Source organism: Arachis hypogaea, chromosome 6 (assembly GCF_003086295.3).
Source record: "Arachis hypogaea cultivar Tifrunner chromosome 6, arahy.Tifrunner.gnm2.J5K5, whole genome shotgun sequence".
In the NCBI taxonomy this organism is placed as follows: Eukaryota; Viridiplantae; Streptophyta; class Magnoliopsida; order Fabales; family Fabaceae; genus Arachis; species Arachis hypogaea.
In genome coordinates, this window is record NC_092041.1 from 7,784,010 (window position 1) to 7,807,572 (window position 23,563).

The 23,563-nt window shown below is 35.9% G+C and overlaps 2 protein-coding genes across 2 annotated transcripts; both read left to right on the forward strand.

Moving 5' to 3' along the window:
* Positions 1 to 4,581: 4,581 nt before the first annotated feature.
* On the forward strand, positions 4,582 to 8,482 carry LOC112695756 (transcription factor MYB12). Its single transcript, XM_025748218.3, has 3 exons — positions 4,582 to 5,154; positions 5,244 to 5,373; positions 7,589 to 8,482. The coding sequence occupies exons 1-3, from the start codon at positions 5,022 to 5,024 to the stop codon at positions 8,322 to 8,324; spliced, it is 999 nt and encodes a 332-aa protein (XP_025604003.1). The 5' UTR covers positions 4,582 to 5,021; the 3' UTR covers positions 8,325 to 8,482.
* Positions 8,483 to 15,810: 7,328 nt separating this feature from the next.
* LOC112805244 (uncharacterized) lies at positions 15,811 to 17,525 on the forward strand. Its single transcript, XM_025847644.1, has 3 exons — positions 15,811 to 15,914; positions 16,011 to 17,286; positions 17,358 to 17,525. Exons 1-3 carry the CDS (start codon positions 15,811 to 15,813, stop codon positions 17,523 to 17,525), a joined length of 1,548 nt encoding a protein of 515 aa, XP_025703429.1.
* Positions 17,526 to 23,563: the final 6,038 nt, after the last annotated feature.

Below are 23,563 nucleotides of genomic sequence, written 5' to 3' on the forward strand. Positions count from 1 at the left end.
AGATTCATAGGTATGTGTTGGGGTGTTACTTAACATGCCACATTAGCAAATTTTGACACTATTAATAAAAAAACTAACGTAAGAACTAACATAACTAATTAAAAATCTTTAAAAAATAAATTTGATTAAAAAAATCTTTAAAAGACTAATTTGGAGAACGAGTAATCTTTAAGGAGTACTTTGATCCTTTACTCATAAAAATAATTTACTTCCGTTTCTGCTCTACTTTTGTTATATAACACAATTTTTTTGGATATTTTTCTGTTAATTTTGAATGAAAAATATTAACATATTAGGTTGAGAAATGCACATGATCTAATTATTTTTAAATTTAAATTAGTTAAATATTTATTTATTCTTATTTTTAAATATACAATATCTTTTTTAAAAATTTTTTATTCATTATATTAATATTTTTTAATAAATTATTACATATATGGTATAATAAATACAAACTAATTAATAAATTATTCAAAATTAAAAATATCATTGTGAAACTAAATAAATAATTCATAAATATAATTTTTAAATATATAAATAATAATCGTTAAAATATGATTAATACATTAATAATAATAACCCTATTATGATATATATACTATCAATTTTATAATCTAGATGATTTTTACAATAAAGTGAAAACTAATAATGAATACAGTATTTGATATATAGTAAATTTTTTTTGAGTAATAATAAAATTAATTTTTTATTTCTTTAAATTAAATTAATAATTCTATTTGATATTTTTGCATTAAAATATACTATAAGTAGACTACTAATACTAAATGAAATAGAACATAATATGTATATATCCAATTTGAATAAAGATAAATAAATCCTTAACCAATTTAAATTTAGAGACAATTAACCTCCTGTCTATTTCTGAACCTGACATATCAGCATTTTTCATTTAGTATTGACAGAGAAACATCCATAAAAAGACCATGTTGTATCACGAAAATAAAGGATAGAAATCGAAATAGATCGTTTTTATTTTAAAAAAATCATGTTATCATTCTAAAAATTAAACAAGGACCGAATTAATACTTCACTTTAATTCTATCATCAATAAATTTTTTTGCGACCATAATAAAAAGGAGTGCATAAATTTATTTTACAAATTAATAAAATAAAATGATATATTGTTTTAGATAAATATTTAACTATTTATTAAGTAAAATGTTTTTTTAATTACTTTTTTTCACTGTAGTATGCATCATGCCATCATTGTTTTTTTATTATACAAGAACAAACTTTCATTCATAGAAATAATAACAAAAACAACATTAGTTTTATCATCTAAAAAAAAAAAGATAAATACTCTCTATAGTCTATACTAAACTATAAACTGAAAAAGAGTAAAGTAATCTATTACAAAGAATTTTAAAAGATAAAAATAAAGACAAATTTAAATTTCTATAATTTTTAAATCTATATAAATGTGCTACAACACAGTGAAATATTTTATCTTTTTTTCACAATAAATCTAAACATCTTCCTAATCAGTAGATATTTCAATGGACAAAATTAATTTTTTTATTTTCTTTTTCCAGATCTACTTTTTTTTTCTTTCTCCAGATCCACCAAAAATCTAAAACCAAAACACTCATAAAAGAAAACACCACAAAAAAATATATTAACCACTAAAAAATATTGAAAATTAAATCTCTAACAAAGAGACTGAAAATAAAACAGAAATCAAAGATAATATTAATCACTATAGTATGCATCATTGTTATGTACCTGATTTATAATTTTATAAAAAAAATTTTAATTTATTGTTTAATAATATAAAATATTTTACAAATTTATTTTTTATAAAAATTTTAATCTTTAAATATCCTTTAGTCAGAAATCAATAATTAACTCCTACATACACGTTATCGTCGTTGCTGAAGATTGAGCTGAAAATATAAAGTTAAAACCCTCAAGAACTACTAATTATAAACAAAGCAGCTAAATAATAATAAAAAAAATGGTTCTACATTAATACAACACTTTCTTTTCTCTGTTGTGACGGAAAGTTTTACGTCTTGGGTTTAGACGACAAAACACGTAGCGACGAAATATTTATGCCTCTTGGTTCATTCTCCACCTATAATTTATTCCTTTTTTTTTTCTTTAAACAAATTTAGATAAATGCAAGTAAAATTAATTTAATTAAGTACTATACGATTGCATTGAGTTTGTTAAGTCCTAATCTAACAATCAACTAAACAAGCATGCTGGCAATAGGGATGTGTATGGTTCGGCTGGGCTCGAAAACTCGACCCGGTCCCGAATATTTTAGGGACTAATTTGGTGTGATTTTATCGGGTCTAGAATCGGATAAGAGTTTCAAAAATAGACCCGGTCATTATTTTCGGGTCGGGTCTGGGTCATAACTCGGGTCACCCGAAATCAGTCTGGTGACTCGGTCATCATACATCATTAATATTTTGTGTTATTAGTGAAGGATGATAGTTATTCTTATGTGAAATTTAAGTATTATAAACCTTAATATTTTGTGTTATTAGTTATTATAAGACTAAAAGTTAATGTTTTATGTTTAAAATGCATAAGATTTTAGACTAATTAATGCATAATATTGTGTTATTTGTATTAATTTAAATATTTTGTGATATTAGACAATATTAGTATTGATTATAGTTATATTTTAATTTTAGAAAAGAGTTGGCTCTTGTTTTATTTTTCTAAGTGAATTTTACCATGTCAAATAATGGTTGGAGTATTGAAAATTTGGATATTTTCACATGTTAGCTTATAAGAAGGTATCAAGGTGATGTAATGTTAACGGCCCAATTTTCATCCGGTTTTTACCCGGTATAATCGTGACCCGAAAGTGTATAGGTTTTATCGGGTCTAGGGTTGGATTCGGGTCTAATAAATAGACCCGGTATATATTTCGGATCGAGTCTGGGTCACATCAAACCCGGTTTCACCCGACCCATACACACCCCTAGCTGGCAACATATTTCCTAAACATTTATTTCTTCCGGTTATTATCCTCTATCACTTGCTATGAGAGCCTAGAAATTTTTTTTAAAGAAAAAGCTCAACATAATAAGGTGGAATATATAAAATAATAAAGAATAACCTTACAACTCTAATTACGATAATTTTTAGTTATTTTTGGTATTGTCATCAATAATTATAGAGTTCATCATCACTCTATTTATCAGAGAACAAGAAGGATCTACTAATAATATCTATCTCACGTGAGCTTTGATTTCTGAAGATTCTATCATTTCGTTCTAAAACTTTTTGGTGGAAAAATTTAAGGGACCAACAACTTTATTAAATTTTAGTTAATATGTAACTAACAAAAGAAAAATAAATAATTTCATACTATTGTATGAAATCTCACACCGTTAAAAAATATTATTAATAATTACTTTATGGTTACAAATCACAAAAATTGCTGTCCTAACACTTTTTTTTCTTTGGCAAAGATCAATGTCTTTAATTGGAGAGTCGTAGGTCTCAGAATTCTTTTTCTAATTCTAGGTTCTCTCTTCTCTACAGTGATTGTGATTTAATAGTAGTTGAAAAAAAGTCCTTAGCATATTTCAATGGTTGTGAAATAAATTACGGCCTCAGGAAGGATTATTCAGTTAGGGTCAATCTATCTACCTCATGTTGTAGATGCGTACAACATATACATCCGACAATTAGATTCTTTTCATTATTATTACGACATGGTCGCTGTATTTTCGTCGATTCCACCCGTAAATTCCTTATTTTCATGTTTTCTGGTTGATAACTATACTCAGCTGAAATATTTTTATATAATAATAATAATAATAATAATAATAATAATAATAATAATAATAATAATAATAATAATAATAATAATAATAATGATGACGACATATATTATATTAAGTAATTTAGTCTTTCATATTAAATTATTTAGTATCCTGAATTGAAAGGATATGTTCTTAGTTAGTTAGTCAATCTTCTTTGTATAATTCGTCTACTTTATAATGACCTTGAATTTTGTTGGTTGGATAAATTATACTTATCTTGAAGAAGAATATAGAATATAGATATTTATAAAAGGTATTTTGCCGTTCAAATAAGAATTTGATGTAATTTCATATTAAATTAAGATTAGATTCAAAGTCATAAAGGATTGTAATAGAAAATAACATTATTTTTGAATTATAATATACAGAACATCTTGTAAGAGTAAATAAATTAGAATTTAAGTTAGTTCCATGAATAACAGAATGAGTTATTCTTTCCTATTTGTTTCTGTTATTAGCCAAAGTGTTCCGCTACATAAATTTAGATGATCTAAAGTAAAAAAATTGATAAAATAATAAAGTAAAAAATTAATTATTATTAATGTTATAATTTTTATAAAATATGTATTTATTATTTTAATTTAACAATAATTTTGTTTAAAAATATTATTATATATTAATTAAAATTAATTATATATAAATATGTATTTTAATATATTTTTAATTTAATATATATTTTATATTAATAACTAATTTTGATAACGAATTTTAATATCCACTTAGCTATCTAAAATTTTCTTTAGATCAGGCGAGTAGCTATGCAGTTGTTATTGAGCATTAAATTTTGAAATGAAATAAAAAGAAATGAAGAGAGTGGAAAATGGGAAGAGCCATGGGCATGAGGAATACAACGTGGAAACCGGAAAGCCCCGTCACGAGTATCGACGGTGGAAGAGCCACGACTCTACACCCTCCATAGGGAATCGACGTGTCACTCTCTCACCCATATCCAACTCACACGCACTCTATACCGCAAATTATTCCCCCTTTGTCTTCAATACGCATACCCCACCAAATATAACTCATTTTTTTTATATAAGCTATCACACTTGAAAGTCTTAACCTTTACCTTTCTAAGTTAGCTACCTGACAAACCCAACATTGTCACATTTTTCACGCTCTTAACCTTAGCCACCACATTATTTGTTGTTACTTGTTTCCCACTTAGCCATCCTTCCTGTCCTCAATTGTAGTTGCAGGAGGCATAGAAAGATGGGAAGGGCTCCCTGTTGTGACAAAGTGGGACTCAAGAAAGGCCGCTGGACAAAAGAGGAGGATCAAATCTTGACCGACTACATTCAAGCCAATGGAGAAGGTTCTTGGAGGGCTTTGCCTAAGAATGCTGGTATGCATATGCATGCTTCCATCTCTATTATTCTTTTCATTTGTTTCTTCATCATCAGCCTCTGATTCTTCTTCTTCTTCTTCATGAAGGGTTACTAAGATGTGGCAAGAGTTGCAGATTGAGATGGATCAACTATTTAAGAGCTGATCTCAAAAGAGGAAACATCTCTATTGAAGAGGAAGCCATCATAACTAAGTTGCATGCTTCTTTTGGCAACAGGTTAGTGCTATTTACTACTACTACTACTCTATAAATGTCTCAATGCCATTATGTATGTCCATCAGAAGAAAGAACAAAACTTGAAGCTATACACATGGACAAACACACTGCAATTTGGTTCTTGTAATCTCAACACCTTAAATTAGGCCTCCATTTCTGATTTTTCAACCATTTATTTACTTATAATAATTTCAAAAGAAGAAAGAAATAATTAAAGAAAAAAAAAAAGAAACTCAGTAGATATTCATCTGCGGAAAAGCACCCAGAATGGACACATCATTGTTCTCTTGTCAAATAACAACTTTATATAATTTTTTTAAATTAAACTATTCAGACAGAGATAGAGAGGACTGCGTGCACCTCGTGTTGGGACATAATATCTCAAGTGCTAGTACGACTTTTATGTGTGCAATAATAATGATTACTATAATTATGTGAAGTAAAATGGTAAATATTTTATTTTTTGTTTTATTAAAAAATTATAATTTAAATTTTAATAATCACACTTTATTTTTTTATGAATATATTAGGAGGACATTTTGAGTATTAAAAATTTGTGCAGTAAATTTTTTTCTAGTCTCATTTATTATATATAGCAGGTTCATCTTATAAAATTTTTCAAGTGTAATAAAAGGTGCTTACTTTTATTTTTATATTTCATGAAGAAAAATATTTATGAAATAATGAAAATATGATATACAGTATTTTTAGTAGAAAGAAAATGAAGATTTGACTAAGAAAAAAATATTAGTCACTTATTATTTTTCAAATATATATACGCATTTGTACTATTTATTTTTGGTATACCAGAGAAATTATGTTTGTATAATTTTTTACTATATTATTAAATGTATGTTTTATTTTATAATACAAAAGAATCTTTTTATCTTTTACCTTTTGTTAATTACTTAAATACTAAAAATGATGTATATAAACGTTCTCAATAAAATATCTAATGTAAACAAAATTGATTGAAAAGGTAAAAAATTTAAAGTTTTTAATAGATGTAATATTTTTTTTTATGTTGGTTCAAATGTTATTCAATAATAAGCTGAGAATGTAGTTGAGCAAAAGAGATTTATCATTCTTTAAATAAATGCTGAATTAAAATTAAGGATCAACAATTGTAGTATTGTACCCATCAAGATGGTTATAAGTCAATGAACAAAATCATATTCAATATAGTTTTTCACACTTTTGCCCACTTGGCACTGTTTGCATCTGCCAAGCATTACATTTATTTATTTACAATATACTGAAATATTCCGAGAATGTTATTTTGAATTTTTTATTAATACTTTTTTTTTGTTCAGTGATTAGTAGTTTTTTTGTTATTTATAGTGTTTTTTAATTCAACAACTTAAGAATTAATTTATAATAAATTTAAATTTTATTTAAAATTTATTATTGATTAATTAATTATTATATATATAAAATAAAATTTAAATTTTTTATATTTTTATTTTTGACGAGTGAGTTCACCACTCCAATTTTTTTTTATTTCTCACGGAACGAAAGAAATTAACGAATATTTGATGGACCGGGCCCTAGATGAAGTATTCATTTACGAGTAAAGCTAGGGAACCAAAAGCATATCAGCTAAAATCCAGCCAAATATTTTTGGATGAATTCAAAATTTTTACGAGTTAATATATATGGATGTTTCTTCTACTAAGTATTAGAATGTTTCTTTTTCATATTAAATAGATGTTTTTTTATATATTTTTCGAATTTGTGATTGTTAGAAGTGGATAGATTAATGTGAGAAAAAAGAGGAAGATTTTTATAGGTTTTAATTAGGTTTACTTAATCAATTTAAAATTTTTTAAATTTTAAATTTAAAAAATTTAAAATTAATTAATTATTGATATAAATTAATATAGTTTTGTTTAGTTTTTGGCTGATAAACTTTTGGTTCCTTATACTTTTCCTTCATTTATTTATCTATAGTGATAGAAAAGTCTACCATGGATATTTAAGTATATTCTTTTTCCTCGTTATGGTGTTTTCACCCATGGCCACGTAAAGTTCAAATAATTTATTTCATTTTTTCTTGTCTTAACTAGTAATGGCCTTTTTTTCACATGCGGGTGTAAAGTGTGAAGCTTTTTATTTTTCATTTATCTTAATCTTAATGTAAAGTAAAAGATAAAGAAACAGAGAAAGGTAGAGAAGATCGAAAATGATAACGAAGATGTTGTTGTTGGAAAAGCAGGTGGTCACTGATAGCAAGTCATTTACCAGGCAGAACAGACAACGAGATCAAGAACTACTGGAACTCTCACTTGAGCAGGAAAGTTTACAGCTTGCCAGCCCCAAACGACAAAGACACAACCACTTGCGCCACCGCCACTGCCATTCCCAAGATCTTGGATACACCTCCGAAGCGTAAAGGTAGCGGCAAGACCAGCAGGTGGGCCATGAAGAAGAACAAAAGCACCTATTCGCCCCCAATCCAAACCCAGAAGCCTTCATCAGAGGAGGAGGGAAGAGGAGAAGTAAGTGAAAAAATGATGGAGTGTGAGGAGGGGAGCATTGATGATGGTGGGGTGTTGAGTTTTAATGACATAATGGAGTCAAGTTGCATGCAGCAGCTGGATGATGATCATCAACCATGTGGCCTTTCCACCGTTACTACTGCTGGGGTCCCAAATGATGACACGTGTCCCAACACTACTACTACTACAACAACAACAGGGGAGGCATCGCATTCTAACTGCTCTTCCAATAATTCCATGGCTTCTGGGTTAGAGTTAGATGATAGCTATTGGGAGAGCGTGTTGGAGTTGAATAATAATAGCACCGATGAGTCCTCCTGGGAGCACAGTACTGAAGCCTTGTTCAATTGGCTGTGGGAAGATCATCACTTGGACAAGCTTGGAGGACAACATCATGATGATGATGATCACAAACAAAATAATGCCATGATGGTTGATTGGTTTCTCTCCTGATTATATATTATCTTCTTCTCTGTTTTTTTATGTGAATTATATGCTAGTAAGTTCTCGTTATGTTGGATTTGGGAAACTAAAAACTATAAGCTACCCATGGTACCATTTTCTGTTTAGGGTAGAATCTAATTACTAATTAGACACAGCTTTCTTTATCATCTCACGTACTCTTCTCTCTTGTGCTTTCAGCATGCATTTTTATTCATATTGATTAGCTACTATACATTAGCTATATGAAAAAAAAAAAAAAAACAAAAAACAAAAGTAAGACAAGTATACGGATTTTTTTTTTAAATAAATAAAATAACTATTTTAATTACCGAAATATATCATTTGGAGCATTTTTATTAAAATATATCGCATATCTTATTTCGTTTACAGTGTAAACGAAATAAGATAACAAGTATATATCTCGCAAGAAATAAAGCGTATATATTATTTACAGTATAAACGACATATGTGTTATTTTATATTGTTTAACTATAAACAAGATAAGAGAGTAATTATGACGTTTACACTGTAGACGAGATACGTTAAAACAAATTTTCAACAGTTATAAAAGGATGTGCAACCTTTGTATTCTTCACAAATATTTTAGAACTTCTTTTCTACCTATTCCTTTCGAAAATAAGCCAAAATGTCTAGTAGTAGTGGATACTTAGTTGTAAGTGTGTATTATAATTACCGTATGAGAAATAGTCATAATGGGGTGACATTTGAGTGTGAGAATTCTATTCTGTTGCATAACCGGCCAGTAAGTTCTTTGGCAGAATTGAAGAGTCTGATATTGGGTAGCGTTGGTAGTAGCGGGAGAAAAGAGATTGGAAGGGTGGGATATAGGTTGTTAGCACCGACAAGAAACAGAGTTTTTCGGTTTCGTCTGTTTTGCCTTAATGGCAACAAGCATGTATGCCTGATGTTTGACATCCATGGGAGAATAATGGCAAATCAAATGATGGAACTTTCTGTGGAGGTTGGCGACATCGATGGCGGTGGATCTGGGTCATCAAACTTCGTCCAGGATGACCCACCTCTTGCACCACCACCGATTCATGTTGCCAGTCTAGTAGAAGACATGTAGTTCGACGGGGAGGACTCCGACGAGGAGTATGTTGCAGATAGCAACGAGAGCGGTTCCTCCAAGGATGATGATGAGGAAGAGTTTGTACTAGAAACTCTGGTTGAGGCATCACGTAGGTATCTTCTGCCTTTCCCGCACCAAATTCCGGCTTTGTCATCTGTACTCAGTCACTACGGTACGTTGAATCCGGACGCGATGCAAGAAAAGAACCCATTTTCCAATACGGGTGAGGAAGATTACAACTTGAACGGTAGTGTGGAGTTTAGGGTTCGCCACAGATTCAAGCAGAGATGCAGTAATACAGAGTGTGATTATAGCATTCATAGAAATACTGAATACCGAGTGGTGGAGTCGGATTGATTAAAATACCATGTGCATTGCCGACAACATGCAATAAGCTTCCCTTGGAGTCTCTGTGTTGCTCTCTGACAGAATCTCGGATACTGGTAAGTTTAGGGTTCTATATTGTGTTCTATATTCTCAGTTGTCATTGTTATGCTTGTTGAACCTATTTGCCACTGTTTTTCTATTTCATTAGGGAGGTGCGTAGGATGGAAGGAGCACACACATGTTTGGCACCCACAATGTCGCAGGACCGCCGACAGTTAGACAATAGCCTCATCTGCCGTGTCATCCTCCCATTGATAAAATCAAACCCATCCGTCAGCATCTCAGTTCTACAAGGTGTAATTAGACAGGGCTATCACTTCAAAATCTCGTACAGGAAGGACTGGATGGCGAAGCAAAAGACAATTGCACAAATATACGGTGACTGTGACGAGTTTACAATAAAGTGTCGAGGTTGCTGCAAGCGCTGCAAAGTTGTTGTCTCGGAACGATGTGTGAGATCACTGTTGCACCGTACTATGATGGGCACCTCATGGTGCGTGATTGCAGCATGTTTGACAAGGTATTTTGGGTCTTTTCTTCCTACGTCGAGACTTTCAAGCATTGCAAGTCGTTCATCTCTGTTGATAGTACGCATCTGTATGAAAAATATGGTGGTGTTCTGCTTATTGTAGTGGTACAAGACGATAACAGTAATATTGTTCCTATAACCTTTGCAATTGTTGAGTCTGAGATGAAGGAATTATGGTCTTTCTTCCTTACCAATTTGAGGGGACTAGTCACCACACAGGAAATCCTGTTGATTATTTTTGATAGATTTCAAGCGATCAAGGCTGCATTGAGAGTTGAGGACAGTGGCCGCATCCTCCAAGAGCATTTCATGCATAATGTGTCTGATACATAGCAGCAAACTTCATGTCTCGTTTCAAGTCTGTTGAGAGAAATAAGTATCTCATAAATGCTATTTATAGTCCAAACAAGACTGTGTATGAGTGGTACATGGATGCGTTGAAGTTGTTGTCGCATGAGATGGCAGATTGGGTTGGTAGATTCAACAAAGAGATATGGCTACAGCATTGCGATGGCAGTTGCCGATTCGGTCACATGACAACGAACTTCTTCGAGTGCATGAATGCCGTTCTTAAGAGTACACGCTATTTATCTATATCGGCGATCGTGCGATGCACCTACGAGAGGCTGCAGCAATTGTTCGTGAGGAAGGGACGAGAGGCACACGCATAGCTAGTGGTGGGTAATCAGTTTTCACAATGGCTCATAGCGGCTATTGAGAAGAACAGAGAGAAAATCTCGAATATGCGCGTCACTCAATGCGACAGACGGGCTCTTGTGTTCATGCTTGATGAGTTGGAGCCATTTGAGGGTTGGTCGCAGGGATCGTTCCATGTTCGCCTGGCGAGAGGCACGTGTGACTGTGGCCTTTTCCAATCACTCAATTACCCATGTCGTCATGCGTTGGCCGCCTCTGCCACCGTGAGTATCGAACGGGTCTATACGTCCATCCGGTATACACGCAGTAGGCTGTGTTTAAGGTATACCATTCGGAGTTTCCACTGATACTAGATGAGAAACTTTGGCCGAAGTAGTATGGGACACGCCTCCAGCATAACCCTGCCATGATCAGGAAGTCTACTGGCAGACCGATTTTCACCAGGTTTCGTAATGAGATGAACAAGGGCGAACACCAAGAAAAAATATACGGTCTATGCAGACAACTCAGTCATACCCAAAGAAGTTGTCCAAACCAGCAGACGAACTAGGCCTAGTTTATGATTGTTACTTTGTATGTGTTTGGTTTATGATTTATGTTTGCATAGTTCATGTGTTTATGTATAACAAGTTATGTTTAAGTTTGTCTTATTTTCACTCATCATATTTTTTATTCCAAATTTGTACAATTAAATACAATGAATTCTAAATATTTTGTATCCTAAAATTGTACTCTGCCTGTGGCATTTTACATTAATTCTAAATATTACAGTACAAACTATAACCACGCTGACATGAAACATGCACAGAGCGAACAATATGTAACATAACTATTAGGTCAAACTACAAATATTACTTTATCAAAGTACATCAAAATACATTAATGGTAAAGAGAAAAGTAACTGCATACAACAAAAACTATCCAATGTCATCGACGGTGATCACCCTAAGAATGACGTCGATGGCCGGTGCCACACGGCGGTGACTACGTCTGTTTTTGAGGTCTGCTCGGATGTGAGTCTGCATGAGGCTGTGAGTGATACTCAAGGACGCCTGGTTGCACATGCAGCTGTGACGGGCCTGGATAGTATGGAGCAGCATAACTATTAGAGTAAGATATCGGCGGATACGAAAAGTGATAAACCGGAAGTAGAAAATAATGTTTAAAAAAACAATGTTAGTTATCTCATTGTTTAAGAAAATAATATTATATAATGTCTCATTTTCACATATTTGATCCAACTTAAAAATTAACAGATTAAATTTAGAAGTTTATGCTATTATTGCTGGATAAATATACATTATTGGTTGTTAAATTTTTTAGTTGTGTACTATTGATTATTTTTTGTTTTGGAGAAATATTTATGCTTTTTAAAAGTAAGTTAAGTGAATAAGACTTATGCATAATTTTCACTCTATTTAAAAATACATAAAAATACTACTTTGGAATAAGAGGTGGCTACTTGGCTATTAACACATTTGTGTCAGCACTATTGCCATTCCTTGGAGATTTCATGAGTATCACAAGGGCTATCAGCACATTAAGTAAGGATGTGTATATTTGATCCGATTTTTTTTAGTATGGATTGAATTGAAATTTTGATTAAATCTGATATATATACACATTAATTGTGGAGCCTATGGCAGTGGAGTGGACCCTGTCTATATAGACCATCAGTGTACTAATAAAACCCTCAAATTATTATTGCAAGTTGCAAACACTTTAATTTTGAGGGACTAGTGCTTGTCTCGTTGCGAGTTATAACTTATAAGGACATTCATATGGAGACAGAAATATACTGTTGGCATCTTGCAACTGGAGTAAGTTTGGTTGTTGATGGAGTATATGAACTTGCCTAGCTATTATTACTATAGTATTATTAATATTGCACGTTGACTTAAGGAGTAAGGACACAAGGTCCCCCGGTCTGGGTCTTAGTCTCCTCAATTTGACGGACCACAATGCTTCGTGGTTCAGATGATGGTGGTTATCATATGACATAAGCATTATTCAGCGGTCCTTTCCTGATTCGAGTTTTGAGATAAAAATTCATTTGATTCGAACATTAATTTTATTTGTAGTATAATTTGTATTGAATATTTTTTTTAAATTCTGATTTAATCCGATTCAATTTTAAATTTGATTGAATTAGATTTGCGATTTTATAAATTAAAAAAAGATACATAACAAGTCTTAACATTAAATTTTAAATAATCAACAATAACATAATAAATCTCAATAATATCTTGAGTTGTTTTGGTTAAAAGAGCTTTATTAACCTATATTCTTAAAAAGTTTTATGTACATTCTCTTGTGAAAATCTGGCTCTGTTTTAAAGGTTCCAACTTTTAAATTTTTTATTATTCTTTAGGAACTCTTTGGAACTTGTATACAGGTATTGCTTCTATGAATATTTTGTTAAGCAGTCACACATTAAAGGGAAGCTTGTTGAACATAAGAAAGGGGGAACTTTCTGTGAATCACCAAAGGGAGGTTTTCTATCCTAATTTTTTCAATTTATTTTAATAATATTTGTTATCGAGGAGGAAATTGTTGAATTTGGAAAATAAATATTAAAATGATGATCAAACTTTATTAAAATATTAATTACATGCTCATTAAAATATTTTCAATTGTTTGTTATTTGATGTATTGGGTTTGGTGTGCAGGAAATAAAATAAAATGAATCTAGTTGGCCCAAAGAACAAATGTTGAAAGCCCATCCAGCCTTGTACAAAATTGTTTCAAATATTAGTGGCTAAACCTTGAAATTAAGGAAGAATAGACAAGCCCATGAACCAAAATGGATGAATCAAAGAAAGGAACCCACGGTTCTCCAAGCATGCTTCGGTTACTCCATCCCTTGGTAATTGGAACTTGGAATTCAATTTGATTTAATTTTATTAAAATCTTCCACCGAAAGTTTCTCTCTTCTCTCTCCTTTCTCTTACTTCGGTCACATCATGTGTTCATCCAAAAAAAAGAAAGAAGAAAATGGAAGGTTCAGAGATCAGATTTTGAAGAAAGGAAAAAAGATTTTTGCCAAATCAAAGTGAAGAAAAGAAGGCTACAAATCGTAGCTACTCTCTCGGTCAAAGCACAAAAAAAAGTTTATTTTTTCATTTGTGCTTCACCGAGGATCAAAGAAGAAAGCTTCAAAGTCTCATGCATTGAAGAGGTAACCATAGAGAACGTAAAGCCTACATGGGTCAGAACCACGTCAACGATTAGAATCAAAACTTGGGGCCAAATTTAAGCTCAATGGTCAAGATTGAAAAAGCTTGAAGAAAAAGGATGAGAGAGAAAAGGTGAGCATGCATGCAACAGTCTTGGTCCTCTCAATCCTCTCTGATGAAGCCGCTGCTACTCTGATGTTGGAGAAGAAGATGTGAGGGTTGAATTTGTTTCAACCTTGGAAGCTTCACTCTTTCTATATTAAGGGTGAACGGCCAAAGGTTGAAAGAGGGAGCTTCTCTCTCTAGAATACAACCTACATAATGCTAAACTAACCCTAATTTCTCCCTCTCCCTTCACATGGAGTGAGGCCTTCCTTCATATAGCACTCAAACAGCTTCAGAAAGTTCCAAAATTGGGCCTTGGAGACTCAAAAATCGCCCCAGCGATTTGCAATAAATGAGTCACGCGCTGGGACCTGTGCGTACGCACACTTGCTGATTTTCTTCTTGTGCGTACGCACAGGGGGTCGTGCGTACGCACACATGGTTTTGTGGCTCTTGTGCGTACGCACAGTAGGTTGTGCGCACACACACTCCAATGTGTGCTTCTCTTTTGTTTTCTTCATATTTTCTCCCTTTGTACATGCTTCCTTCTACTTTTGGCTATTCATTCTTGCCTCCAAGGCCTGAAATCACTCAGCAAACATGTCATGGCATCAAATGGAATAAAAGTGAAATTAAATTGCTCATTTCAAGTACAAAATTGCATGTTTTCACATTTAGGGTCAAATTGGGGATCAAACACAAAAGTATGCTATTTTGGTGCTTAAGTGTGAGTTAATATGCTATAATCCATTCAAATCAAGCCAAAATATATCGAAAAATATGGACTCATCATGTATCCTAATCGCCGTATGAGAAACGGCGACAACGGGGTGATATTTGAGTGCGAGGATCCGATATTGTTTCGCACTCAGCGTGTGAATACGTTGTCGGATTTAAAGAGTTTGATATTGAGCAAGCTCGGTGGTACAGAAGCAAGGGAGATCGGGTGGGTGGCATATAAGTTGCTGGCCCCATAGGTAACGGAGTCTTTCGGTTTCGACTATTCCGACTTCAAAGGGACGAGCATGTGCGAGTGATGTTTGACATCATGGGAGGATCATGGTGGAGCAAGTAATGGAGCTGTCTGCAGAGGTGGAACACAGTGGTGGTGGTCCTTCCATACACTCGACCTGTGTGCAGGACGACCGACCCCTCGCACCAACGCCCATTCATGTCGCCGTTCCAGTGGATGAGGCAGAGGAGGGCGAGGAGGAGTCGGACGAGGATTACGTGGCGGACAGTGGTGATAGCGACTTGTCTGATAGTGGGGATGAGAATGAGTGTGTTCTGGAGACACCCGTTTCGACTGCGGCCCGCCACATCCTGCCTCCACCTCTTGCAATACTGGCGCTTTCGGCAGTTCCGTCAGACTATTACAGTCTAGATTTGGACACCATGCATGAGAGGACTCTGTTTCTTGACACGGGTGAAGAGGATTACAACCTAGACGGCGGTGTAGAGTTTTGAGTCAGCCACAAGTTTAGAAGCTGAGAGGCAGTGCTTCAGGGTGTGAAGAACTATAGTATTCGGAGGAGTGCGGAGTACTGAATGATCGAATCGGACCGGTTAAAGTACCATGTGCAGTGTCGTCAAGCTGATAATGGGTGTCAATGGAGCCTCCGTGTGGCCCTTCGACAGAACCTCGGATATTGGTAAGCATAAGCTTACCTGTGCCTTTTATTACTTTTATATGATATACTAAGTAGTTGTACCACATGGCTAAAGCAATCCTGTGTTGTTGTGTTCAGGGAGGTTCGGAGGGTGGGTGGAGTGCATAGTTGTCTAGCACCCACCATGTCTCAAGGCCATCGTCAGCTAGACAGCAGTCTGATCTGCCGGGTCATCTTGCCGTTGATTCAGTCCAACCCCTCTGTAAGCATTCCAGTTTTGCAAGGTGCGGTCCAAGCAAGCTATCACTTCAAACCATCCTACAGAAAGGTGTGGATGGACAAGCAGAAGGCAATTACACAAATCTATGGGGATTGGAAAGAGTCATACAATAAGGTTCCTAAGTTGCTTCAGGCACTGCAAAGCTGTTTTCCTGGTACCATTTGTGACCTAAGCGTCAAACCATTCTATGATGGACACCTCCTGGTACGTGACTACAGTATGTTCGACAAGGTATTTTGGTCTTTTCCGTCATGTGTCAAAGCCTTCCATCATTGTAAGCCCTTTGTCTCTGTAGATGGTATGCATCTGTATCGCACGTATGGTGGTGTGTTGCTTATTGCGGTGGCGCAAGATGGGAATAGCAACGTCCTGCCTATTGCTTTTGCCATTGTGGAGTCTGAGAGCACCGAGTCATGGTCATTCTTCCTAACTAATATGAGACGTGACGTCACCCCAAAAGATGGCATGCTGGTTATCTTTGACAAATTTCAGGCTATCAAGGCCACGCTTATCTCCGATGATAGTGGTTGGCATCCCCCAAGAGCCTACCATGCTTACTGCATAAGACACATGGCTGCGAACTTCCTGACCCGGTTCAAGTCAGCCGAGGGCAAGAGGTACCTCATTAACGCTGCTTATAGTCCAAGCAAGGCCGGTTACGAGTGGAACATGGATGCGTTGAGAGGAGTTTCGCCTACGATTATTGACTGGGCTGGTCATTTCAGGAAGGAGATATGGCTACAACATTGCGAAAGCGAGCATCGGTTTGGTCACATAACGACAAATCTGTTCGAGTGCATCAATGTAGTGTTGAACGACACCCGGTACTTGCCAATTTCTGCCATTGTGCGCATCATGTACAAGAGATTACAGAAGTTGTTCGTGACGAAGGGTAGAGAGGAACAGTCACAGCTTGCTGCTGGATGCCAATTCTCACAAAGACTATTGGCCGCCATTGAGAAGAACGGAGAAGGGATACCGAAGATGCGTGTCACTCACTGCGACAGGCGGGCATCGGTGTTTGTTGTGGAGGAGCTTGAGCCGTTTGAGGGATGGGGGGCGGTTCCTTCCGTGTTCGGATATCGAAGGGCACGTGTGACTGCGGCTTATTCCAATCCCTCCACTATCCGTGCGGTCACGCACTAGCTGGGTGTGCCGCTGCTAGCATTGAGTGGGCCCCGTATGTGCATCCTGTGTACAAATAGGAAGCTGTTTTCAAGGTGTACGAGATGGGGTTTTCCCCTATCCCTGACGAGTCGATGTGGGCAGAGTGGCATGGGATGAGACTGTGTCCTAACCCAGTAATGCGTCGAAAGGCAACTAGAAGGCCCGTGTCCACCAGATTCTGGAATCACATGGACGAGACTGAGTGACATGAGAAGCGGTGCGGGCCTGTGTAGGCAATACGGTCATACTAGAAGGGGATATCCTAATGAGCCCACGGGAGATGTGTAAGTCGTACTAGGCTTGTATGTTTACCAAAGTTGGCATGTGTTGGTCTTTTTTTAATGGAGTGTGTTATCTAATGTTGTAGTAACAATGGACGTGAAATATTGTAACTTCTAATGAAAGGTTTAATGACGAGCTTGTCACTTTATGATATGTTAGTTTTTTTCCTTGAAAGGAACAGTAACATAAACATAAATGCTCATAAGAAAGAACACCAATATAAATAACAATATACACAAATAAAGTACCACTAAAGTGTAATCCAACTAAAATCCAAATGTACATACCATACTCTGAAATAATAAAAAATACATACATAAGCTTGATCCAACTATAGTACAAACAATACTATAATCACTATCTCTGGTGTGGATCCTGGTAGTGGTGCCTGTTCCCAGTGCCACATGGGGGAGGCTGAGCTTGTCGTTGAGGTCGAGCCGGTCGAGGATCTAGGCCTGCGACTGCCGAATCCTACTGCATCTGAGGATGATACGGCTGCATCCCTCCTGATGATGGATTTGTGGCAAACTGGTGTAACTGAAGTTGAGTGTACGAGTGTGTAGCTATTGGTGGGGTCACCTGAGGCTGGGACTGGGTCAAGTACATGCCATAGTCATGGAAGGGGGGTGTCGCGTACTGGCTACCTAGCCGAAGGCCCGTCCCATATGAGGAGCTAGATGCCAATGATATCTGCGGCATCCAGGAGGAGATCTGGGCAGGAGCTGATGGGTGATGGTCCTCCGCGATGCCAACCTCCCTGCCTGTGCAAAATGCCTCCGGCGATGTCCGTGACGCCCCGCTGTGCTGCCAAACAGAGTGACTGGTAAATCCAAGCCAGCACAGCAGAGCCCCATGATAACGCCCTGCACTACGTGAAGTCCCGGAGAAGAGGTAGCCACCGTACGTGCACCAGGTTGTTGGACGTGTCTGTCAACAGATACCCTCCGATTAGTAACATAATATAGCATTGGGCATACTGTTGGAGGGTCTCAAGATCGTCGGTCGGGGGCATCTGGTGGACACGATCACGCAACCAAACCAGCTTCAGCATGAAAGACTCCTTCCTCTGTGCCGCCTGCTGTGCCGCCACCGGAGGCCTGGCACCAAGCAGCTGCTCCACCATGGCCCATGTCTCCGTGTTGTACCACCTACCAAAGTCACGAAGGCACCCCCAACGGGGTTCCCGTGTGTACGTAGGCATCAATTAGCCATATGAGGAGTACGTGCTAGAGGTCAGCAGGTTTCGTGATTTGTAGCCATCAATTAGCCATAATTAGTATTTTTAACGGTGTGAAATTACATCTAATAGTGTGGAGTTACTCACTTTTCTTTTGCCGGTTAAGTACTAGCCAAATTTTAATAAAAATGCTAGCCCTCTAAACTTTCTCAAATCTCTTAATAAATAGAAATAGAGGCAAATATGAGTTTCTTTAGTTTCTAAGCCAACATAAAATGTGCTGCAACATAGAGCGATTATAATTATATCAACCAAACGAACCTTTTCAAAAGCTGAAGAACTTCCAAGTTACGACCTTAATTGCCATGTTCAAATTATATTGCAGGTAGGTTGAATTAAAAAAAAAATAGACAGGTGATATCTTAATCAATGGACGCAAACAAGCACTTGCTAATGAGTAGCACTCTCTCACTTAGCAGCCTCCTCCTCTTCCTTCTTCTTCTTAGCAATGGCCTTCAAGGCCTCCTCCTTCTCCCTCTCCAGTGCCTGCTCCCTTATGACATCGGCGTAGATCCTGACGGAGTGGTCCGGTGTCTTCTCGCCAGCAGAGAAGGGATCGTGGCGCTCAGGCGAGATGACCTGCTTGAGCCTCCTTTGATGGTACTCACCCTCCCTGTCGATAATCTTCTGCGGCTTCCTGAACCCCAATTCGTTGTCGCTGTCATCACCATCGGGCATCTCCTTGAGTAGAGATTTGGGGGCAGTATAGGAGGCAAGCTTGCGAGCAACCTCGTTATCCATGGCATCGATATTCTCTTCATCTTCATTGGCAGGGATTGAGGGAGATGAAACGTGTGCGTCTCTGGATGCCATCGCTTCACGAGTGCCGAAATTAGGAAATTGTCAAATGTGAAGTCCCTGAGTGACACCGTGTCGCCGAATCCGGCCTCAGCTAGATACAGGACGATGGCGTCCGGTGGAAGAAGGGTATGGCTGACTCGTCGGGGCAGTAGAAGGCGAGGCCTCTGAGGAATGAAAAATAAATTTTTAACCTATAAAGAGATAATAATACATTTTTCTACTCTACTTAAGAACAAAGTAGTACTACTACTTAGGAACATACTACCATGTGTCTACTCTATAGCTGTCTCTAAATTACTTATGTCGGTAAACAAATCCTAATTAAGTCATACAAATCTTACGCAAGCAAATATTGTTCTAAATTCATAATACAGTCCAACCCCTAAAACATTTTACTCAGTGCTTCTCACTACGAGACTACCCCAACAATGTCCATATACTTAGATTAACCAAACATAATGCAACTAACCTCAAAGTCGGCCGCCCCGGCGTAATGCGACGTCTCGTTTAGTCTGTTGATGTCCCCGTCATTCCCTGCCTGGCGTGCCGTCACCGTATCGGATTCAAATTTGGTAGGAAACGGTTAAAAGAGGGGAGAAAGAGTTTGACTAGGTCAAAGTGGGGAACATGCTGTAAAGGACTTATATTTATAGGCGTCGTTCGGTCTTATCTCGTTTACAGTGTAAACGAGATAGACGCAGCTGACGTGTCATATCTCGTTTACACTATAAACGAGATACACGCAATATCATCTCACTTACAGTGTAAATGAGATATGACTGGAAACGCAAATCGGTAAATATTTTTAAAATTATTTATTTTGGTAATTAATGCTTTTATTTTATTTATTTAAATAAAAAAATTCGAAAGGAGGGACCGCTTCTGTTGGTGTTTTTCTTTGACGGAGAAATGGAAAACAACGACGTCAACATGAACGCCGAAGATAACAACGAACCTGTATTATCTCTTTCTTCTTTTGTTGCTATTCTTTTTTTCTTTGAGTTCACCTGATTTCATTGAATCGCGCTTTCCTCTTCTATGCTGCTGATTTCGAATCCGAAACCCTAATTTTGATGATACGCCACTGCTATTGTGAGTGTAGGACTTTGATGACATGGATAAGCGCTTGAAGGATATAGAAGATGAAACTGCTACTCTTAAAGACATGCAAGCCAAGGTCGAGAAGGAGAAGGGATCTGTTCACGGTAGCTATTTTAATTTTTATTTTGTAAATGATTTCTTGTTCTGCACTGATCATAGAACATGTCCTAACTCCTTTGCCTACAAGATGTTTTGTTTCTGGTTGGATGATTACGATTTGGCTTGTTTGTTACTGGCCTATGAGTAGTGCTCTCTCATTTGGCTGTGAAGAGAAGCTATATTCTTGTATACTCATTTGAATATTCATGTTATGAACAAATTCAAGCTGAATTTTGTTGACCTCTGTTTTAGAGTTCACACGGCTTCATGACTTCGTGCTTAATATTGTTGCATTATACTTTTTTTGTGGTTTGTTATGTTTTTCTATCTCTTTTTCATTCCCTTCTCATTCTTATCTATGTTAATGTGTAAATAATGTTATCCCAGTGTATTGTTAGACTCCATTGTCTGTTATTGATTCTAGTCTCCCAATAGATCTCGGAACTGCATCTGCTAGTCTGGTCAACAGAGAGGAGATAGATTCTCGTTCAGTCTTCGTAGGCAATGTGATCTCTCTCATTCCTTCTTTACTTGAGAAATTTTTATGTTGTTTGGCTGTCTTCTCCTCACCACTCATGATATGGACTGAATATATTGTTGTCTTAACTTCTTTCGAAGATATCAACATCATAACTTTTGTCTAATTCATTTGGTTATGAGCCAATGTGTATTGGAGGATAAATACATTGGACTTTTCACATTTTATCCTGGGAAGTTCAAATCTTTCGTTGCTGTTGAATATGCTTGTTCTGCTTTACATTTGGATTGTGTTTCCATTTGGTGGCATCTTGCTTTGACATGATGTTTTGACTACAATCACAGGTTATGCTTCCATCTACGAGTTTTCTGTTATTGTAATACTGCCGTTGAAAGTATAGGATAACATATGGCTGGAGGAGGAAAAAAATTTTCATTAAGAACTTGAAATTAACTGAATGAAAAAATAAAATATAAAATGCAAAAAAAAAAAAACCTTTGAGGGATAGGAGAGAGGGTAACATTAGTTAAGGGAAGTGATCTTTGAGGTTTTGTGAATTTTCATATTTTGAGAGAATGAGGGAAAAGAAAAAATGAACCAAGAAAAAAAGAAAAGGAAAAAAAAATCAATTTGTTATATTTAAGGATAAAAAAGATAACCCTTTAGGTAGAAGTTTTAATTGGCACACTGCCAACTTTTTGCGTTGGGATTGACTGAGGAATTGTTAGATTGGAGATTATAAGCCAGGACTCCTACTGGTGAGAAGAGGACATGCTCTGTAGGTCAAGTACTATATGACTTTATATCATTTTGGTTGCAAGTTCAAAGGATGCTTTTAGTGGTGCCTAGTGCTCGAGAAATATGTAGACCTCCCTTTTCCATGGTAAGAGATCCTCGACATTCTTATTTTATCCTTTTGTACGATCAAAAGGGATTTCTTTTAACTTGGGTCTTTTTGATTGTCTCTGATGCGTAAGTATCTTCTTTATCTTTTCCTAGTGAATTTGCATTCAAATTGTTGAGTTTAATCAAGATTTAATTACCTTTAGTCACTATGAATGCTACTTTGAGTTGTTTGCAATTTCTGTTTATTTCAGGTAGCATTCAGGGAGTTTTGTAGCAGAAAAGGAAGAAAGTGAATGATGCTGTCAACCCCGATCTCCTTGCACTCATAGAAATAACTTGAGATAGAGAAGTCCAATTGACATGATTCCAGCAGCATTGGAAAGCTAACTTTCAGAGCTTTCCAACGATAAATAATAGTATACCCTTTTCTTCCATTTCGTACAGCCTCCTCCACGCTGAACTTGAGCTTTCTCAAGTTCAGCGCCAACATGACAATTCCAAGGGAAGCTGCACGCATCACTCCATGCTGAACTTAGGTTAATCCAAGTTTAGCGTGAACTCAAGAAGAGCAAAAGAGTAGCCGCTGCCTCCTCCACGCTGAACTTGGGAATTTCCAAGTTCAGCGTGGACCTTAATGAACCCAATGGTCCTCACTCGTCCCAAGATGCATTACACGTGAAGCTTTGCAAATTTTGATTTAACTTTTATTATTAAAATTAGGAAAAAATATTATTTTAATTTTAGGAAATATATTTTACATTAATTAGGATTAGATATAAAAGGAAAAAGAATCAGCTCTTCGGGCTCTACTCTCTTCTCTTCGACCTCATTCCGCACGTTACAGTTTTTACGAATCCTAATTTTCTCTCTGAATCATGAGCAACTAAACCTCCACTGTTAAGGTTAGGAGCTCTATCTATTGTATGGATTGATACTATTTTTTTTTCTATTTTAATTCATGTACTGATTTATAATTCAAGAATTGTTTTCGTTCTTTATTTTATGAATCTGGGTAGAATGGAAGTATGACCTTGGTTCTAATTGAGTTCTTGTATAACTTGGAAAAGCTCTTTACTTGAACAATAGCTTGAAAACATATTCTCCTAAATTTCTAATTATCTGGACTTAACGGGATACGTGACATATAATCCTCTTATATTTGGGTAATTAGGATTTCTGTGGCATATAAACTAGAATTTAACTTTACCCTCTAATTGGAATTAAATGACCAAGGAATTGGCGGTTGATGAATTTTAGAGGATACTAAAAAGGTCTAAGGAATTAGGGTTAGTCACATATAGTTTGCCATGAATTAAATCTTGCATAATTAAAATAGTTGGTAAGAAAAGTCAATTTGAAAAATAGATAACTCTAAAACCTTAACTGTTTCTCCATATATT

What these genes read in the sequence shown, in the direction of transcription:
- LOC112695756 (XM_025748218.3), top strand. Translation starts at nt 5,022, where the DNA reads ATGGGAAGGGCTCCCTGTTGTGACAAAGTGGGACTCAAGAAAGGCCGC. An exon ending in GGCTTTGCCTAAGAATGCTG is followed by an intron (nt 5,155 to 5,243) that starts GTATGCATATGC and finishes TTCTTCATGAAG; the next exon opens with GGTTACTAAGATGTGGCAAG. An exon ending in CATGCTTCTTTTGGCAACAG is followed by an intron (nt 5,374 to 7,588) that starts GTTAGTGCTATT and finishes TTGGAAAAGCAG; the next exon opens with GTGGTCACTGATAGCAAGTC.
- LOC112805244 (XM_025847644.1), top strand. Translation starts at nt 15,811, where the DNA reads ATGATCGAATCGGACCGGTTAAAGTACCATGTGCAGTGTCGTCAAGCT. An exon ending in CGACAGAACCTCGGATATTG is followed by an intron (nt 15,915 to 16,010) that starts GTAAGCATAAGC and finishes TGTTGTGTTCAG; the next exon opens with GGAGGTTCGGAGGGTGGGTG. An exon ending in ATCCCTCCACTATCCGTGCG is followed by an intron (nt 17,287 to 17,357) that starts GTCACGCACTAG and finishes GTGTACAAATAG; the next exon opens with GAAGCTGTTTTCAAGGTGTA.